The sequence below is a fragment of the Doryrhamphus excisus genome, linkage group LG1, assembly GCF_037039965.1.
Source record: "Doryrhamphus excisus strain RoL-2023G ecotype Guam linkage group LG1, RoL_Dexc_Guam_v1.1, whole genome shotgun sequence".
NCBI lineage: Eukaryota > Metazoa > Chordata > Actinopteri > Syngnathiformes > Syngnathidae > Doryrhamphus > Doryrhamphus excisus.
In genome coordinates this window covers 8,902,282-8,922,228 of record NC_136357.1, presented here as the reverse complement: position 1 = coordinate 8,922,228, position 19,947 = coordinate 8,902,282, and the positions used below count along the sequence as shown (strand labels likewise).

The 19,947-nt window shown below is 40.0% G+C and overlaps 3 protein-coding genes across 13 annotated transcripts; 1 reads left to right on the top strand and 2 right to left on the bottom strand.

Moving 5' to 3' along the window:
- Positions 1-2,548: 2,548 nt before the first annotated feature.
- On the top strand, positions 2,549-4,057 carry nrg4 (neuregulin 4). The gene is made up of 5 exons (XM_058075202.2): positions 2,549-2,609; positions 2,726-2,759; positions 2,832-2,925; positions 3,010-3,162; positions 3,241-4,057. The coding sequence occupies exons 2-5, from the start codon at positions 2,750-2,752 to the stop codon at positions 3,308-3,310; spliced, it is 327 nt and encodes a 108-aa protein (XP_057931185.1). The 5' UTR covers positions 2,549-2,609; positions 2,726-2,749; the 3' UTR covers positions 3,311-4,057.
- A 176-nt stretch (positions 4,058-4,233) lies between these two features.
- Positions 4,234-8,468, bottom strand: lactb (lactamase, beta). Of its 2 annotated transcripts, none has more exons than XM_058075190.2 (6): positions 7,991-8,468; positions 7,775-7,841; positions 6,156-6,346; positions 5,765-6,074; positions 5,504-5,669; positions 4,234-5,326 (listed from the first exon to the last, which is right to left on the bottom strand). In XM_058075190.2, exons 1-6 carry the CDS (start codon positions 8,267-8,269, stop codon positions 4,804-4,806), a joined length of 1,536 nt encoding a protein of 511 aa, XP_057931173.2. In that variant the 5' UTR covers positions 8,270-8,468; the 3' UTR covers positions 4,234-4,803. The 2 variants fall into 2 exon arrangements, with proteins under 2 accessions (XP_057931173.2, XP_057931172.2); XM_058075189.2 differs by having other exon boundaries at positions 7,919-8,467.
- Positions 8,469-8,751: 283 nt separating this feature from the next.
- On the bottom strand, positions 8,752-19,652 carry tpm1 (tropomyosin 1 (alpha)). 10 transcript variants are annotated; one of them, XM_058075200.2, is made up of 10 exons: positions 19,412-19,647; positions 19,172-19,297; positions 18,874-18,999; positions 15,565-15,698; positions 15,367-15,484; positions 14,659-14,729; positions 13,496-13,571; positions 13,229-13,291; positions 13,080-13,149; positions 8,752-9,469 (listed from the first exon to the last, which is right to left on the bottom strand). In XM_058075200.2, the coding sequence occupies exons 1-10, from the start codon at positions 19,523-19,525 to the stop codon at positions 9,387-9,389; spliced, it is 981 nt and encodes a 326-aa protein (XP_057931183.1). In that variant the 5' UTR covers positions 19,526-19,647; the 3' UTR covers positions 8,752-9,386. The 10 variants fall into 10 exon arrangements, with proteins under 10 accessions (XP_057931183.1, XP_057931179.1, XP_057931174.1 ...); XM_078789514.1 differs by lacking the exons at positions 8,752-9,469; positions 19,172-19,297 and adding exons at positions 9,476-11,327; positions 11,787-11,865 and having other exon boundaries at positions 19,412-19,650; XM_058075194.2 differs by lacking the exons at positions 8,752-9,469; positions 18,874-18,999 and adding exons at positions 9,476-11,327; positions 11,787-11,865 and having other exon boundaries at positions 19,412-19,648.
- Between the last annotated feature and the right edge of the window lie 295 nt (positions 19,653-19,947).

The following is a 19,947-nucleotide window of genomic DNA, read 5'->3' as shown; positions in this document are numbered from 1 at the left end:
AACAACCGAAGAATAAAGGGGAGGGGGGGGGGGGATTGCAATGCCAAGACGACGTTTTACCAAATCATATTTTTCATTATTTATTCACTATTTATATTATGTAGGTTCATTAATATAACAATTTATTGCAATATTTCCGTACAAATACAACTGGAAAAAAAATATGGTGAGCAGCTGTAACAAATATGCTAATGAGGTTGGATGCTAGCAAGCTATCAACAAGATTTCATTTCATTCGTTTCATTTTCTACCGCTTATCCTCACGAGGGTCGCTGTGGGTGCTGGAGCCTATCCCAGCTGTCTTCGAGCGAGAGGCGGGGTACACCCTGGACTGGTCGCCAGCTAATCACAGGGCACATATAGACAAACAACCATTCACACTCACATTCATACCTATGGACAATTTGGAGTCGCCAATTAACCTAGCATGTTTTTGGAATGTGGGAGGAAACCGGAGTACCGGGAGAAAACCCATGAATGAAACATGGAATTGAACCCAGGTCTCCTAGCTGTGAGGTCTGCACGCTAACCACAAGACCGCAGTGCAGTCCTCTATCAACAAGATGTTTACCAATATTTATAAGCATTTATAAGTATATATTTATAGTATTAGTAGCATTTGAGCAGTGTTTAGGGTCATTGTCTTGTTGGGAGTGTCCAGCTCCGGCGCAACTCACTGATTCTTGAGGTTTGTTAGCAAGAATCTGCTGATTCTGACTGGAATCCATGCAGTCTTCAACTTGAATAAGATCTCCAATACCTGCACTGGCCTCACAGCCCCACAGTATGATGGAACCACCATTGAGTTTGACTGTTCTCACCATCCTTCGCCTCTGCTTATCTGAGATTTTTCTTGGCCTCCCACTCCGGTCCTTAACTAGGACTGTGCTTGTGGTTTTCCATTCCCTCACTATGTTCCTCAACAGCTGAAATCTCTGACCTAGCATTTGTATCCTTCCCCCAAAACATGATGTTGAACAATCTTTGTCCATGGTCATTTGACAGTTGTTTTGAGGCTACCGTGGTGCTGGCCATGATATTGGCCACATTAAATATCCTTTCTTCTTGGCTTCACTTGTGTATGTAGGTCAAAGGTCAGTGAGCTTACCAAACAAATTTCATGTTCAAATAATTAATGTTAAAGGTATTTAAATCAATAAAACAACAAGGGTGCCCAAATTTAGGTACTTGACGACTTTTTAAATCGCATAAATTGTATAAATCCTATAAACTTCATTTCACTTCTTGTGTATCTGCTTCTGCTTCTGCTATATAATATATTTCCCTGAAACGGTGATTTATAAAAGAAAATCTTGAAAATGATGAGGGATAATTCCTAACAGGACAAATAAACTATATATCTAATTAGAAATGGTTGGTTGAAGACAACCACAATGTATCCCATGGGTCATTCATCAATTATGTATGATACTGTATATGTACCGTGACCCACAAACTAATCAGGTTGGTATACCAAGGTGAGCTTAAATTCATCTTCTATGTCGGGCGGCACGGTGATCTAGTGGTTAGCGCGCAGACCTCACAGCTAGGAGACGAGGGTTCAATTCCACCCTTGGCCATCTCTGTGCATGCGTGGGTTTTCTCCGGGTACTCCAGTTTCCTCCCACATTCCAAAAACATGCTAGGTTAATTCATAGGTATGAATGTGAGTGTGAATGGTTGTTTGTCTATATGTGCCCTGTGATTGGCTGGCAACCAGTCCAGGATGTACCCCGCCTCTCGCCCGAAGACAGCTGGGATAGGCTCCAGCACCCCCGCGACCCTTGAATGAATGAATCTGGAAGGAAAAATATAACTTTGTAAAAATAAAAACACAGGATTTCACTGTCAAAATATTGAAAGTATTTGACTTGCTACTTTGTAGGTAACCAACAATTGAAACTAAATGCCAAGCTGGTGGAGCATACAGTTTCTATTAAACAATGAGAAAGGGAGCAGAAACTTCTTGACCGGGGGCTGAGCCAAGCCTGCAGTGTGACGACGCAATTCCCCATTAAGAAAGTTGCAAACAATGAGGAAACCTCGCCAAATGATGAGTCAACTAACGGTCCAGATCACAAAGCACTAATCATTTCTTTGACGGAAGCAGTCTGCAGTGCTCTTTGACTTCAAGTTCCCACGATTCCATTCATTCCTTCTACACATGCCAGCCATTCATTTGAGTCTCACCAAGCAGACACACTTAACATGGGATTGCCTCACCCATTCTGGGCCTGCCTTGGCATGACATCACTCAATCACTGCGTATCAGAAATAGAAACCTGTCATCTCACACACACAGCCAGGCCATCCTCATCATTACCACCGTGATGACCGCAGACTGTGATGATGATTCCATTGGTCAAATAACATAGACACAAACAATAACAATAGGCACTACAGCGAGCTGGTATCGGCATTTTCAGAGACAATGTGAACAAACTGCATTTGCAACATTTTTCTCTATGGAGGCAGGGACACGCCCACGTGACATTTTGACACGTCCTTAAAGGTGTCCTGGTGAAAGGAGCTCAGTCATTATAACGCAGCACTATGACGCACATTGTCAACTTACTTTAGCTCCAAAAAAATTGGGAATTCACAGGCAGGTGAGGACAACTTTTAATATCAATTTGCTCATGTTCCATATATGCAGATATGAAGTATTTTGATGATAAAAATATAGGCACGCATTTATTCTGTTGCTGTTAATGTGTCTTCACAGGGATAAGAACAATAAAGCTCCTAGATGATGGCAGGTGAATATACATGAAAAAAAACACATTCTGTTTGAGATGGTTTAAAAAATATATGTAATTTTGTCTGTGCAGAACACGGAGTGCCCTGTGATGGGTGGGAGGCCACCTATTGCATGAATGGGGGTGCATGCTACAAAATTGCCTCAATGGACACGCTCTCCTGTGTGTAAGTCACACACAAGCATACTAAACATTAATATTTAGACAAGATGCAAGACACCAAGTTCACATGGTGTCTTGCTTTCTTTAGATGCAATGACAACTACAAAGGGAGCAGATGTGAGCAGTTCCAACTCCTCATTGGATCCTCCAAAGCAGAGCAGGCGGGTTTAATCGGAGCCCTAGTCATTGTTGCCCTTCTCATCTTCGTGGTCTTGGCTGTTATAGTCTACTTTACGCATAAGTAAGTACTGTACCTAATGAATATAAAAAAGTAACCTCAACTCTTGAACCGATTGACATGACATGTGTCCACTCACAGGATGATGAAAGCCAGGAAACAGCGGCAACAGAGTCAGCCAGAGTACTGGAAAGTCAAACCAAGAGTATGACGATGATGATGACGTTGAGTCTGCGTTGATTTACTCAAGTGAGGTATTTCTGAGTGATGGACATTGGGAGGAGGAAATGGAGAAAACCACATGGGCAACACAAGAGCATCTATTTCAGTTTTCTATGGATACAGGCCCGATGTGGAAATACAGCTGGGTCTGTTAAAGTGGAACAGAATAGTTAAACAGAATAACAGAATATGTTCCAGGATGCTGGTGAACCACTGATTTGTTTGCATTCCACTTCAGGGTCAGACTGTCGCCATAACTCAGTCAGGCCATGTTTATAGTAACATATAGTAACTGTTGACTGTTAACTGTGGTTCAGACAATAAACTTAACCTTAACTTTGGTAACGAGTGATGGCTGGCGAGTCTCTTAACATAAAAACTATATGCATTCCGTTGTTCTTCAGCCATATTTTACAGGGCAGCCAGTAGAGTTCACAGTGTACCACTGTGCCATGTCACAGGAAGTTGCAGTTTTACTCTCTGGACAGTCATTGTAAAATTGTGTTGTGTGACTTTAGACTTTACACGGTCCATTGTACTACTTATTAGATGACATTTCAATCCATGAGCTTTGTCAATAATATCATTACAAAGCATAGCTGTGCATGTAAAATACCTGTGCATTTGAACACTGTAACACTGAATTATAATATGATCCTTTTTTGTCAACTGATGGGTAAATGTTACATTTGATTTTGTAAATACAAGCAATGAAATCTACTAAATTATTTTATATCTGAACAAAGTGACTTGTGTTATTTTTGGAGTCCTGGTAATACACACCCACTTTCACACTGCACAAAGATTCCTAAATATTCTAATGACTGCTGACAATCAGTCATGCCTCTTCCAACTAGTACTGTACCGTGTTAACTTACATTACAGCTGAATTTTCTAGTAGTGTGCACCATCTAGTGGACAAAACTTGAAACACACTTTTTATTAAACTTAGTATTACAATATTATATTGTACATTTTCACATTTAAACTGAAAAACTCAAAGATGTATTAAGACTTCAGGATAAAGTGTAAAAACAACACAAGGAAGCAACAGCGGTGCCAAATCTGATACAATTGAATGTGTTTCAGTAAGCATTAAAACAGGTTGGACTGCATTTTCAGTGGTGTGTTACACTAACTTTTGATATAAAACATCTTGATTTGAAATATTATCAGTTTAGTTCATATGGAAAAGAGCAATCACTTGGACATAAAAAAAGCATGTCATGGGGAAATAATAAAAAAATAATCCAAACTAAGATGATTAAATATGACGAGTTCCTTTCATTGCGCAATAAAAATGCTTGTTCATTCATAATCACTTTGACTCATGTAAAGATGCATTAATGTGTCATAATCAGTGAGATATAGTCGTCATTAGTTCAACAGTCTTCAATTCATCAACTTCATATAAAAATATGATTTTCCCCAATAATAATTTCAAAAGAAGTATCACACACGCGCACATATCCTGGAAATAACTTAGGCGCTTCTGGCTTTGTCAAATTTGTGTGCAATCTTCAGGGCTGTGCTGTTGAGTCCCACAGACTGCATGTTGGTGATAATGGTGACCACAACACCCTGTGGAAGGGTGGTCTGTCCTTGCTGACGCTTGATGTCCTCACTGGGCAACACCAGCAGGACACTACTGGCCCCCACAGCGCCTCCTGTGTGCGACACATAATGTCTGCGCTTCCTGCAATGGCCGTACTTCTGCTCTTTGTCGACAACTAGCCAGCCTTGGCCGTAGCGTCCGTCCTTGTCCCAGCTGGCTTCTGTCTTGTCCGCGGCAGTCCATAGAGCTACGGCGGTTTTGGGTTTGAGGAAGCCAGGAAGCACGCCGTCTTTGTCCTTTAGCAGCGCAATCTGGTAGCTGTACAGTAGAACGTTACCAAACAGCAGCAGGTCGCCCACAGTAGAAAGGAAGCCGCCTCCTGCCCACTTGTACGAGTTGTCTACGTACGGGCAGTTCACCACACGTCCTCGCTTGTTCAGATGATAGTATCTGTGGGAGACAACTCTTTGTTAACATGCACATTATGTATGTCACAAACTCAAACCAACTCATTAGGAATTCAAATATAAATGTTGCGTAATGAAAATACGGAGGCATACAGATCTCCAAATGAGGAGGTGTGTCGGAACACTTTAGTCCATAGACTGTAACCTAGAATTAAATTACCTGGAGCGATGGTAAATGATAGGTTCATTCTGATCTGGCACAGTATTGAGCATTCCAAGTTCATGAAACAGGTTCATCATGACATCTAGGAAGCGCTGGTCAGCAGCCTGCTCCAGGACAGCACTGAGGAGGGTGTAGGCGTGGGTGGAGTACAAGAAAGTTGTGCCTACGGAGAAAGGAAGCGACATTACTCTTGTTAAATTGCTGAAACTATGTGTTCCATCCTCAAGAATCAATGAGCAAATACCGAATGTGGTCTACCTGGTTTAAAAATGAGTGGGTCGTCCTTAAAAAGGTCCAAAGCTTGAGTGACATTTTCAAAAGTGTCCTTCAAGTAGTACTCTTCATGCTCAAACTCTTTTTTCTTCTGTGTGTCTTTGGATTGGGCATTATGTTCTTCTGAGGGCTCCATTTTGTTTTCACGTGAGCTCTTGTCTTCTTTTTTCTCCTTTTGTAAAGGCTTTAGAAGTCGCTTGGCTTTCTCCTTGTCCTCCCTCACTTTGTTTGCATCCTTCTCATAATGCCGTATTCCACTTAAGTGGGACAGAATCATGCGAGTAGTTATTGTGACCTGAAAGAGATTAAAAAAAAAAAAGACCAATCAGGTTGGATTGCTGGAGGCTGGACATTTTGAGTGGGTTCAGTAACTTACATTCTGTCCATCAAACTGTTTCTGAGGAAACTCTGGTACATATTTCTGGACTGGAGCATCCAGATCTAGTTTCCCTTCTTCACACAGGCGAGCAGCAGCTGCAGATGTCAGCGACTTACTGATGCTGGCGATTCGCATCACAGTTTTTGGGCTGCACAGTACGTTATTCTCCAAATCAGCATAACCGATCCCTGAAATGCAGTAATGACATTTAATGTGTCATGACACAAAGCGGATGGGTGATGGTGGGAAATGTTACAAAAGCAATTATTTCATCGCCATGTAACAAGTGGAAACTTGAAATGTTAATCTCTTTGTTCAATTTGGTACTAAAAACAAATATTCCTCAAACGTTTGCACAACATTTAGTGAAGTTGAACAGACTCTAATCCTAATAATCAGGAATTGTGGTCATAAACAGATTCTAGGCACACATATTGCCATTAAATCATAAAAAGTACATTTTGCAGAATCCAGGACTTTTAACAATCAACGATTATGCCCTTCCTTAGTGACAATTTATGTTTTGACTCTTTGTTATCCCTCCTCAATGGTCATTTAAGTAGGTGAGTGTTGATATTTTAATGTATTAATATTAGGGATGCTATGAACAATCGGCCACCAATCAGTATCGGCCCATTTCTGTAAAAAAAGACAAAAAAAAACACATGATCAGCATATGCCGATAAATGCATTTCAAAGCTGATCACAGTGCGCAGACATGCCAAAACAAAAACAATTATGTAGGCCGTGTGCAATGTAACTACAAGCACATTTAAAAGCGTTTAAGAGTTTCAGTCAGAAGGCTAAGCTAATAACCCGAAAAACAACTGAAATCATCTGAAGCGATTGCCAGCCTTTCTCAGGGGTCTCTTACCTACCTGGTAGTCCTGCTAGAGCTCCAGCTATGTACTCTCACATCCAAAGTCTCCTTAAAGGAAGCGTCCTCTGTAAGTGGTATACTGTATGGTTTCTTGAAAAAGTAAGTCAAATATGTTTTTTCTAAATTAAGATGATTTTATGGTTCCTTTTTCATATCATATAGCCAGCAGCAGGGGTGCAGCCAGGGATTCTGGGTCCCATAAAAAACACATACCTCCCCCCCCCCTTTAATTAATTACTCATTGTATTAGTAATTGCACATATTTGGGCCCCTGACAGTCAAAGCACCTTGGAATTGTCCTGATTTTTCCCTTAATATGGTGACCCTGTCCAATAGCACTCATCATAAATACATGTATAATTAGTCCATGTGATCGTGTGTGATTTCTAGATAATGATGATTGTTGTTGTTTTATTTTACTTATTTTAACAAGGTGTAACTTAAACAAACACTGCCATTTTACTGCAGTACACATGCTGCATGAGGTGCTACACCTCCCCCTCATTTTCTCCACCCTGCAGCGAGCCACCATTCATCAGCTTGGGAGAGAAGTAATTAATTAGTAAAATGACTTTCTTTACACTTGTCTTTAATATGCACAGGAATATATTGTAGCCTGTGTGTTCCCTGTTTTTGACTTGATTATTTTGTTTTTTTATTAATTAAAAAAAATGTTTTTAGATGATGTAGCTCCACTGTATAGTAGCAATGGCAAAAGTCCAAGCCATAGACTAACCTTCACACCAGACATGGACCCCATCAACGGACACCCCCACCACCAGACCCGGAGCTCCGACTTCAGTCTAAAAAGAAACCCACAAACAAATAGCTGAATCAGAAGAGGAAGAACCGGAACAGTTCAACTGTCATGCAATCCTACCTGGATCCGCTCCACCAGGACGCGGCTCGCTGTAATTGCAGAGTCATATCGATGTTCCTGTGAGTCCCTCACCCTATTATTATCATCACAGGAACCATTGTCTGTCCCTGCTCGATATTTGAGCACCAAAACCAGAGCCAGTCCTCCACCGACCCCACACATCCACACCACGGAAGACTTCAGTCGGTATTTTGAAAAGATTGTGCTGGACTGGCTAGCAAAGGGTCGCCGTTGGTTAAAAACACTAAATTTGTCTGGCTGCCTTGCTCGCGACATCCATGAAGTGGACCAACGTGAAGGTAACGCTGTACCTTTGACACATAAACGACGTAAAATCAACAAATTTACCATTTCTTAAAAAGAAAAGACACTTTGTTTGGTAAATAAAAACGTTGCACTCGACAGTCAAGACTCACTTCCGGTGTAGTGTTATCCGGCCAGACCCAACTAGTCAAATGTCAATCATTAAAAACATCGAGCCATCGAGTGTCATTAGAGCAGTACTCCCCACTACTCCACTAGTCATTGGACAATAAATGAAATATATTCTTGTTGAATAAAGTGAATCAGCCACTAAAAATTAAATATGAATATAAATATATATAGCTAGTTTTAAACTTCAGCAAACTACAACCACATTAATAAACATTGCGTTGTTTTGCTTCATTATGCCTCAATGGGAATACTTGCAGCTTACTGTATTTATTGTGTTGCACAGTCCAATGGGTATCATTTGTATGAGTAAATGTGTGTGATTCGAAAATACATTTGATTTTCCCTTGCTTGCATTTATTCACCCCAGAATTGTTGCATTTATACTATACACCCTCAAATTAGAAAGCTTTCAAAACGTGCTTTAATTTGTTTTTTTTTTAAACATTTCAAATATGATAAACATTTGAAACATCTCCATTAAAAAAATCAATGCACAACCAAATAATGTACAGACAAAATGAAGAAAATCCCCAAAACAATATATTGTAATGCCTAAAGATGGATATACTAGCACCAGAATATTTATTATTTTTAAGAGAAGTGCAGCATCTAGACTTCTTACAGAATTCAATAAAGGCATTATCGTGAGGTTCCATTACGTGCTAAATTTCTCCACTTTGTCCTTTTTGGTGTGTGCAAAAATGAAGGTGGAAGCGAACACATGTATGTATCAGTACAGATGTAGAAAACAATAACCAAAGTCACCTGCAATTCCACCCAAGGAAAATCTATCATTACCAGGTTAAAAACTGGCTTGCAAAAACTATCATGCTTTTCACTTTGGGCTTCATCGAAGGGAATGGTTAAGCTTTACTTCCCTTAGCTCCTTGGTTTGAGTTCCACTGAAGGCAGGATGGTGCAATACACATGGTATCTGCACCATGGGCAAGGTACAGGTTTATGGGGTAGCAAAGGTGCAAATACAAAAAAAGGAAGCAAACACCACAGTGCAAGTCAGGGTCAGACTGCGTTTTCACAAATTATTCAGTTCCATTAGGGTCTGGTCCAACATCTGGTGCATATCAAGGTTCTCTTCTTTAGCATGGGAAAGTTTCTCTGTTGGAAATGTGTAAAAAAACAAAAAACAAACTTGTATTAGTTGCACTGCACACACAAGATTAACTATGTTAAGAATCAAGCTTGCTATATTAGTTATTAACGTGCAAGTGTTTTAACCAGCGCTACACAGCACTCAAAAATAAGATGACAACATTGTTATTCAGATGAATAAAAACACAAGCAAAATTGATGATTCTTGCTGTAGTTGGTAATAAATGGGATCAGAACGATTTAAAAAAAATATGACAGTCACACACTTGTAAGTACATTTAAAATAAAAAAAATAGCCCCAATTAAAGGCCGAGGCATACATTAGTGACACAGCAGTTTTAGGTGGAGGCCATCATACAGTTAAACAAAACAAAACAAACTCAGAAATCCGGAAAAATGCAAAGCTTACCTTTGCTAGAAAAGATAATCAGGGTGGAGACATTTAAAAACACTGGATGGGCTTTAGAATAACATGATTGATTCAAATCTGCATAGAGTTAAGCACCAAATTATTGATAAAGTGGTGAAATTTGAAGATAAAGTGAGTATTTGAATGACAACTGGAACTTGTGCTAAGAACAATTACCTTCAGAGACAACAGAATAATAAAAATATTAAAGTAAAGAAAAGCCTACAGCTGTTTAAAGCCATAAAAAAGCCAGACAGCCATTTGCACTTCCTTTAACATATAGGCAGCAGCAGAAAAGACAAAATATGCTGCAGAAAATTAATTCTTGAGACAGCAGCTGTATTATATTCTCTGAGGAAGGCTGACAGTGCCACACTTTGAAAAAACCCTGCTCTACGTTACGAGATATCAGGACCATTTATAAACAATGAAAAAGGTTGCTTTTCCACAAAATTGTCAATTAAGAAAACAATGTAAATAGAAAGTACTTTTACTTGTATTTCTAACACTACTTCTCACAGTCTTTTGCCACTTTCTTGTGTCATTTACAGCTAAAATTTTTAAAAAGTTAACAATGGGCTGAGCAATACACCATTTCAACTACTGTGCATACAGTACAGTTTTTTTATTTTGAGTTATTGAGTTTTGGCCAACATTTTTTTAAAAACATTTTAACTGTGAGAAGAGCGTGTATACCACGAATCATTAGGTTCAGGTGGCTATGATCCAGGCAAAGCACAACTTTAACAAGTTTTTTTTAACAAGTTGAATGTTAGTCCGAGCTAAACTATAACCAAATTGGTAAATGAATGATGTAAATGTTGAAGGCTGAAGCACCACTTTTGCCGCATACACTCACTTTCAAGAAGACTCAGCGTATTTCCATTTTACATTTATTGAAATACTGCATAACGTACAATGCCCAGGTGTCAGAATATTGCAACAGAGAGGCAGACGAAGCTTCTCAATCTGTTTTATCCAACTCGATGTTCTCCATCAACTCACTACTTTACCGACATCTTCCAAATCTCCCAAAATACCCCAACTAAGATTCCCTGCTGCAGTAATTAGCGTTCAGTCTCGGCTTAAGCATTGTCCACGTTCTGCGATGTTAAAACATGAAAAGGAGTGGAGGGGAAAAAGAAAAATAGAGACAGAACATAAAAAGAAAGGCTTCTAGGTTGAGCCACTTGAAATAAATAGGGAGAGAGTAAAGAGATACAGCGTACATAGAAGGGATGAGGTTTATTCTTTTTTTTTTTTACACAACGCAGAACGATTTTAGGATTCTGTACAAGAGATGGGATGGACTTTGATATGAGGATGAGAACAAACACGATGATGGGAAAAGCACAGATGAGAGGAGGGAAAGGAAGATGGAGGGACGGCTGGAGAGGGCGGACAGATGCCACTCAGCCGGAAGGAGGCGTCTTTGATGAGATGTAAACAATTTATCTGTGTGAGGGGGAGGAGAGAAGAGGTAGAGTGAAACAGACGGAACATCAAAACAGAGTCACGCCACAAAACAGAGCAAATGAGGAGGGTGGGTGATTTAATGTGAGGGTGTGGGGGGGGGTAGCTGGACATATTAGTAGACAATCAATCAAAAGAGGAAACGCTCGGGGCTACAGTGATTTACATGCTTTGCTAAGGATGCCACTTTGCTGTATGACTGATGACTAGAAATCGGAGGTCCATGCTATTCTATGTGTCATGCATGACCTTACTCATAAATTGGCATAGAGAATACTCACACATAGAAATACATTGTTTTCAAGGCTGAGTAAAACAATGTGACGTAGTAACATACAGCAGCATCCCGGCGAGCTGATATCAGCTACAGGATGTAGTACTCAGAATAACCGCATAACATGAAACGAGAAGGCACGGCGGGTCGGGGGGGAAAAAAATTACATGGAAGTCATGTCATTGAGGGCGTGGTCCAGCTCCTCGCTGATGGCCTTGTACTTCAGTTTCTGGGAATACAACTCATCTATTGGTGGGCCACGGATGGAGTGACAGGGGAGAGGCGGGGCAAAGGTGGAGGAGGAGTACATGACAAAAGGTGGTGAAGGTCATTCATTGGAGAGAGAGAGGAGAGCGAAAACAGAAGAGGAAAATAAAAGTTACACCAGAGGAGAATGACAGGAATGACAGTGCAGCAGAAGCCAGGGTAAAGTCCTCGAGAAAAAAATATTTAACTGCCTTGTGACTGTAATATCAACTTTTTTTACTACTTTTTACTACGTGGTTCTCTCGAGACTAAGTATATAGTATTCAAGGTATTATGGCTAGAAATAAGATATAAATTAATAAAAAACCTTCTTGCTTTGACTTGCCTAAATGTGAAAGTATTCAATTGGGGTCTCGTATTAAGTATTGCTTTTTAAAATAAATTATTGAAATATAATTGAAAAACACATTTTGTCCGGAAACAAATTTTTATAATATTAAAAAGAAAATAATATACTTGAAGTCTAATAAAGTCAGTTGTTTTGATTATTTTTTTAGTTTTGAAATGAGGTTTGTAATCCCTCTTTTATTGTGGTTTCAGACCTGACCGTGATAAATGAATCCGTGAAGTAGGATTCAGTATTAATAAATGGAATATCTTCATAGTTAGAGCACAGAAAACCTGTTTGACTTTTTAAATATGATTTATATCATTAGAGCATTCTAGACATGAAATAACACCCCTTTAGTCACCATTATAGTTGATATAATCAGAGAAAATAAGTCATTTAAGACATAAATAAGACTTGTGCTTCTTTGTGTTTCAATAAACGTCTTCCCGTGTGCACAGGAAGTGACGTCCGGGATTCAGAATTGAGTTTTAGCTAGGAGTACGGTCACAACAGTAGCCTGTGTTATTTTATTAATGATGATTATTATTATTATTTCTGTGCTATTGAGAAATAAATTACAAAATAATACAACCTGTTGTTCATCAAGTGTGGCTCAAAATCAAACCACAGGAGCAATGTTCAAACCATGATGGAGCGAGGCACGACTGTACTGCACATAAGCAACCAGCAGACGGTGCAATAATCCTGGCCCCACTAATTTGCTACCCTAATCCCTGTTTATGCTGAGTGGAATAAAAGACATGATGATATTGGCTGTAAAGTACCAACAATATGACACAATGGTATCGACAAAAAAATCCAATCAAGGGTTGGGGTGTGGGGATATTGGAATCAAACATACCCTCCAGGTCATCAATGGTCTTCTCAAGCTTGGCTACTGATCTCTCAGCAAACTCAGCACGAGTCTCAGCCTTGGGAAGAAACATGAATTTGAAAGAAGTGCACCTTAAGAGACGACATGTTTGACTGAACTGAAATGTTGATACTTGCCTCCTTCAGCTTGTCTGTGAGGACCTTGATCTCCTCCTCGTATTTGTCCTCCTTCTGTGAGTACTGTGGCACACAAACAACAAAAGGAGTCAGACATGTCCATGGAGTCACCTCTGCATTGGTTACTCCAAAAGAAGTCATCAAACCTAACGGATGATTACACAAAGTAACACAAAAGAAATTAGGGTTCGTGGTTCTGCAGAAGCTCCGCCTGAAGGAGCTCGGGAGGAGGTGTCAGCATGCAGTACGCCAGTAGGTAGCGCTTACCTTCTCAGCCTGGGCCTCCAGTGACTTCAGGTTGTTGGTCACAGTTTTCAACTCTTCCTCCAGCTCAGCGCATTTGCTGGTTTGTTTGACATAGGTGCAAAGAGAGGGAAAGGAGAGGGAGGACAACCATGGACAGAACCAGACACGAAACAGGTGGAGATTGGAGTGGGTGGGGGGTGGAAGGAAACAAGATAGTCATAAGAACTACAGGGATTAAATCATTAGGGAACCCCAAGTAAATTAAACAGAGCAGGAATGCGTGTGCGCATGATCAAATAGCGTCAGGTTAGCATTTTATGAGGTCAATGCAAAGTGTTCATGTTGCACAGTCCCTGCAATGTTAAGCCGTGTTTCCACCAAACAGTACAAAAGGACAAGTTTGTTCAGTGCAATCCCATTGTTGTATAGTTTGTGGGCAGGCTCCAGTGTGTTCAATTCCCCCCTTAGATACCCTCCACTGGCCTTTACACCCCAAGTTGTAGGAGAGCCAAAATGAAAGTTAAAGTGATTTTGGTATCCTTCACAACATCTGAGGATCAAAACTGTACTGTTCTGCTTGGTGGCATTTAGAGTCATGAAGGAAACTTACAGTTAAGCCCAAAATGATTCAGAAAGTGATTAAATGTTGAGTTCAAGTGAATATTTACTAGATGAAAGGGTATGACAAAAATGGGTCAAAATAGGAGATTTTTTAAATATACATTTTTGTGTCATTTCCATTACAAAATACCCATTCAGCCAATAAAAATATACTTTAGTCATTTTGGTCTTAACTGTACAAGCGCAGCATAAGAGTATAAAAAAGGAAAAGAACGAGCACAGCAAGCAAAGTGGAGATTTCTCATTTAAAAAAAAAAAAAAGTGTATTAGCTTTGGCTCGTAGTACCTGTGTGACTGAGGAGTTAAGCGATTTCATGCTTTGCTCCACAACTCTTAGCTCATCGTCCATCCTTCGACATAGTCTGTGAGTGGCGATCGTTTGCAAGCCGCAGCCATTCAAGCCAGGCAGGGAGCGTGTGCAAATGATCGGCACATACAGTAAAAAAGGCGTACAGTAAGGCGTCATACTCAAACAGATGGCCGGGGTATTTATTTTTGCGTCAACATCAACCGTTGGCATGCCGCACAGTGAGGGCGGGTATATAGAAGTGACCGGATCTTACCTTTCTGACAGCTCAGCACGCTCCTCTGTACGCTCAAGGTCACCCTCAATGATGACCAGCTTACGAGCCACCTTTAGGTGCAGCACAGAATAGAGTCATGACCGTGAACGAATATGACAGTTAGCGCTTGACTTGATTTATGGATATGAATCAATTATCAATCTCAAAGTAGTATTCGTAGTATCTACTTCTTGAAGTAAATGGCATAAATGAATGGAGCAAAAGCAAGAGCAGCAGCAGAAACCAGACCGGTTAACTGCCTAAACTGGAAATTGCATGTTTGGATTGCAGTGCATACCACACATACTACTGGAAGGTGAGCGGAGTGTGGTTCCCTAGGTTAGCAAAGCTAATGAACTATTTTTTCTTGCTCAAAAGTCAGTAATGTTACACGACTATTCATTTGTTATTGACTATTTGAAAATCTAACATTACTGTCAACTCCTAACCATTGTGCTAAACACATTTTTAAAGCATTTTCCACCAAGTAAAAAAATAAATCTAAAAATGTATACATGGAAAATAAATAAATAAAAATAAAATAAATATGAAAAAATAAAATAAAATCTAAATAATAATTATAAAAATCTAAAATGTATACAACATTGAATTAACCACCAATTCATTCTTTCCTGTTTTTCTACACTGTTAGGCTTCAATTATGAAACATTACTCTCCATTATTAAGACAAATATCTGAAAAACTCGCCTCCTCGTATTTACGGTCAGCCTCCTCAGCAATGTGCTTGGCCTCCTTGAGCTGGATCTCCTGGATCTCCATCTTCTCCTCATCCTTCATGGCCCTGTTCTCAATGACCTTCATGCCTCTGTTGAAGACACAACCAAAACACATCAGGACATGAAGACAATACCCGACCTAAGTATCAGAACTGGTTGTAGAACCCACCTCTCGCTCTCATCAGCGGCTTTCTCGGCCTCCTCCAGCTTGGTCAGGGCGGTGGCCAGACGCTCCTGAGCACGGTCCAGCTCCTCCTCCACCAGCTGGATGCGTCTGTTGAGGGAAGCCACATCACCCTCAGCCTGGGAAGAGGAGGAGAACAAGTCAGATATCAAACTTTACAAAGTCATGTGAGGCTTCCGGTGAGCCACAGCAGCTTGAGAAAATAAAGAAAAAAATATTTTTTTCTTTTTTCATTCCTGCTGCAAAATATGCTGTAGGAAATCAGTGTTTCTGGGAGTAAAGGAGACGCAAACTGTATGATAATTTCTATCCCCCTGCTATAGTCAAATATAATTTGACTTCCTCATAGATGGTTCCGCATTTTGACATTCTACTTGGGCAAACAAAAAAAAAACTAAACAACCTGAATTAGGACTACTTATTTAGCTCCCAAAACGGTGTCTTCCCCTACTCAGGCACAAAACCAGTTTTTGTAAAGCCACCACCGCCTGTGCACACATAAAACAACAGTTTTTAGCTATAAGTCATCCTGGGGCAGCACAGAGCAAAGTTCACCTCAAGAACAGAACAAGGAAGTTACAACACTACACATTGAGCTGTTAAGCTGAAACCAAGTGGACAAAGGAGATCAAGCTATATTAGACTGAGCCTGGCATGACCTCAGACAGAATAAGCCCTGATTGAAGGATTTACGCTTCTCCTAAAAGGTGGAAAATCAATCTGTTGCAGGGGTAAAAATGCCATTTACCTTATATGGGCATGACAAGCGATATCTGTCACATCAAATGTGGTTTAAGCTTCAGCTTCCTGTTGTTGGGACTGACTCAAACAATAAAGTCACTCCTACAGAGATCGCTTATACAGGCAGGAGCTCTGATTGGAGCGACAAATAATGACTGAATGAATGCTATGAATCGTTTGGTGCTGGTAGCAGGTGAAGTTCAAGTGCAGCATCCCGCATGGCCGAGGCCGCCATCTGACTGGCAAACGACCTACATAACGACAGAGGCAGCGTTTGAGTCTTACTTGCTCCCTGGCTTTGAGCTGCTCATGCAACTCGTGTTGTAATCTTTGGGCTCTGTCGTCCGCACAGTCCGCCTGCTCTTGCAAAGATCGTATTTTTCGTTTGACAGCCTCCACCGACGAGGGTCCCGCCATTCTTCTCCTTTATGATCACACTCTCTTAGACGCTCAAAAAAGGAAAAAAAACCGCTCAAGCTTCCGAGATCATGCAAAGAAGTGAGATGACGTCCTTCATTGTGGGCTGCCTGATGACATGCAGCCCGGCTGCTACGCCAGCTATTGCCCAGGAAGTAGTTCTTATTGATAAAGCAACTCAATTGCCGATAAAGAATTATATCGCTGCTACAAATCAACATTTAGATCATCCGTCCCACGGATCATAAAAGTAATACAATGCCGAATTAAAACTGACATCACTAGAATTACCCTTTAATGATGTGCACGCCCCTCTCAATGTGCAGGAATTAACCCAATAAGCACAGGGACTAACTGGCCTGCAGCACCCTCTGCTGGACAAATATTAGCATTACATATGTGATACTGGCAGGGTTACCAAAAAATCTATGAAAAGTTCACATAAAACCACCAAAATATATACTTAAAACGATATTCTGAGCATAATCTCACCCTTTCTTTCATGTTAAAAAGTGAATCAATAAAAAATTGCCAGAGTGGTAATATTTTATACGTAAAATATTTTTTTACCTGACTCATATATAAAACAAACAAATAAATAGGTCAATTAAGTGACATTTGTGTGTTAACAAAATGCATTTGCCCAGAAAGAAGCCCATATAAAAATATTAAAAAATAAAAAAAATCACACAAAAATAAACAAACAAAAGTATGTATCTTTGTATCTTTGTATCTATGTATCTATGTATCTATGTATCTATCTATCTGTCTGTCTATCTGTCTATCTATCTATCTATCTGTCTATCTATCTGTCTATCTATCTGTCTATCTGTCTATCTGTCTGTCTATCTATCTATCTATCTATCTATCTATCTATCTATCTATCTATCTATCTATCTATCTATCTATCTATCTATCTATCTATCTATCTATCTATCTATCTATCTATCTATCTATCTATCTATCTATCTATCTATCTATCTATCTATCTATCTATCTATCTATCTATCTATCTATCTATCTATCTATCTATCTATCTATCTATCTATCTATCTATCTATCTATCTATCTATCTATCTATCTATCTATCTATCTATCTATCTATCTATCTATCTATCTATCTATCTATCTATCTATCTATCTATCTATCTATCTATCTATCTATCTATCTATCTATCTATCTATCTATCTATCTATCTATCTATCTATCTATCTATCTATCTATCTATCTATCTATCTATCTATCTATCTATCTATCTATCTATCTATCTATCTATCTATCTATCTATCTATCTATCTATCTATCTATCTATCTATCTATCTATCTATCTATCTATCTATCTATCTATCTATCTATCTATCTATGGTACAGTAAGTACATTCCCCTCCTATATATCATTATGTAGATACAATAGAAAATGATATGCCATACCCCCCCCCCCCAACTATATTTGGCGTACTGCTGGAACCAGAGGAGGAACTGTGAGTGTTTTTTCCCTCTTTTGCTAAGCAAGCAGCCTGCAGCTCAATGTTGACCATATAAAGAAGTTGTCTATATATATCCGCTCTCTCCGCTGGCTCTGTCTGACTTGATTTTCACGGAGGGGAGGGAAAAAAATCCTTCAGCAGTCAGTGACATATAAAACGAAGGGGATTAGTGTGCAAAATATAATACTACCGCTCACTATCATGTGTCCATATTGAAAATAGATGCCTTGAGTGTTGGCATCAGGTTTAGGGTGACTTTCCTTGGGCTGACTTGTACATGATTGGAGCGACATATAGAGTAGGATTCCCCCTGTTTTATCATAAGTAAATGTTTTTAAAAATGACTGTCAGCCTATTTTGTGTAATGACCCTTAGTTTTTGGAACCTTTTACTGTTCTACATAGGGTTCTATAAGGGTTCTACACTACTATGATGATGTTATCAGGCCCCAGGGTAGCTTTATGGACCAATAGTTGTATCCCCAAATAGTATTTTTGAGGGTATATATATATATACATATATATATATTGAGAAATGTACACTTCTGGAGCTGAAAAAAACAAGTGTGCAATGACGCTTGAACATGCAGTGATAAGAGGAAGAGGAAGGTGCAAGGTGAAAGGGGGAAGGTGTCCCTGTCTTACTTACATCAGTGGCTTTCTTCTCAGCCAGCTCAAGTTTCTCCTGGGCATCCTTAAGAGCCTCAGAGTACTTGTCCAGCTCATCCTCTGTTCCCTTCAGCTTCTTCTGCAGAGCTACCAAGTCATCCTCAAGCTGAGGCCCGTATCAGTTGTGTGTGTGTTTTTTTTTGGGCGACCAAGGACACACACACACACACACACACATACATATATATACATACACAGACATAGAGGAGAGGACAGGACAGGACAAGAGAAAAGAGAAAGCAAAGTTTAGAGAGGTAGTATGGGTGAAGAGCAGATACCTTGGTGGCCACTTCCTCTGCGGTCAGCAGCTTCTCCTCAGCAGTTTGGAACTCCTCAAACACTTTATCTCTTTCGTCCTCAGTAACACGCATTTTCTTTTCCAACTCTCTTATTTCATCCTCTAACTAAAGACATGCATATGATAAAGACAAGCAAGTTATATACAGTATATGAAACAATGAAAACATCATGCATATGTAGGTCTCCATCTGCTTCACGGTACATTGTCGTTGCCTGACCTGTTTGCTTCTGTCCTCCGCTGCCTTCTTGTCTGACTCGGCCTGCTCAGCTCTGTCCAAGGCATTCTCCTTGTCGAGCTTGAGCATCTGCATCTTCTTCTTGATGGCATCCATGGCTGCTTAAAGGTTGAAGTGTTCCCCCAAAAGAAAAATGGAAAAACTAAACCAGGCGAGAGCGGGGAGAGCTGGGGCCGTGTGTGCCTCAGAGAACGTGAAGCTGGAGTGCAGGCTCTGCCTCCTTGTGCCCTCACAAATATGTACTTAGAAGAGGGTGGGGGCCAGCAGATTCCTTGTAGACATCCAATACTTTTTTTGGGGTGGGAGGAGGCCGGGATGTCTTGCGAGGGGTCGATGTGGTGATTTGTCGGCTTGAAACACATATGGCTTTTAATAGGTCTTTATATGGGATGCGGGGGGCTTCCTGATGATAACAGAAGCAGCTTAACGTGCACACAGAATGAAGACCAGGGGCATCTCCTCATTGAGTATGTCATTTACATCATTTAAACCAAGTCTGATGTTTTTTTTGTCACTCT

Excerpts from the sequence above, each read along its gene's own strand:
- tpm1 (XM_058075201.2), bottom strand. The coding sequence starts at position 19,525 with ATGGATGCCATCAAGAAGAAGATGCAGATGCTCAAGCTCGACAAGGAG. Across the intron at positions 14,730-15,366 it reads CTGACCGTAAATACGAGGAG|GTGGCTCGTAAGCTGGTCAT; the intron begins GCGAGTTTTTCA and ends CTGCACCTAAAG. Across the intron at positions 13,572-14,658 it reads CGTGCTGAGCTGTCAGAAAG|CAAATGCGCTGAGCTGGAGG; the intron begins GTAAGATCCGGT and ends CAAACAAACCAG.
- lactb (XM_058075189.2), bottom strand. The coding sequence starts at position 8,269 with ATGGTAAATTTGTTGATTTTACGTCGTTTATGTGTCAAAGGTACAGCG. Across the intron at positions 7,842-7,918 it reads TCCTGGTGGAGCGGATCCAG|ACTGAAGTCGGAGCTCCGGG; the intron begins GTAGGATTGCAT and ends GTTTCTTTTTAG. Across the intron at positions 6,075-6,155 it reads AACAGTTTGATGGACAGAAT|GTCACAATAACTACTCGCAT; the intron begins GTAAGTTACTGA and ends AATCTCTTTCAG.
- nrg4 (XM_058075202.2), top strand. Across the intron at positions 2,926-3,009 it reads ATGGACACGCTCTCCTGTGT|ATGCAATGACAACTACAAAG; the intron begins GTAAGTCACACA and ends TGCTTTCTTTAG. Across the intron at positions 3,163-3,240 it reads ATAGTCTACTTTACGCATAA|GATGATGAAAGCCAGGAAAC; the intron begins GTAAGTACTGTA and ends GTCCACTCACAG.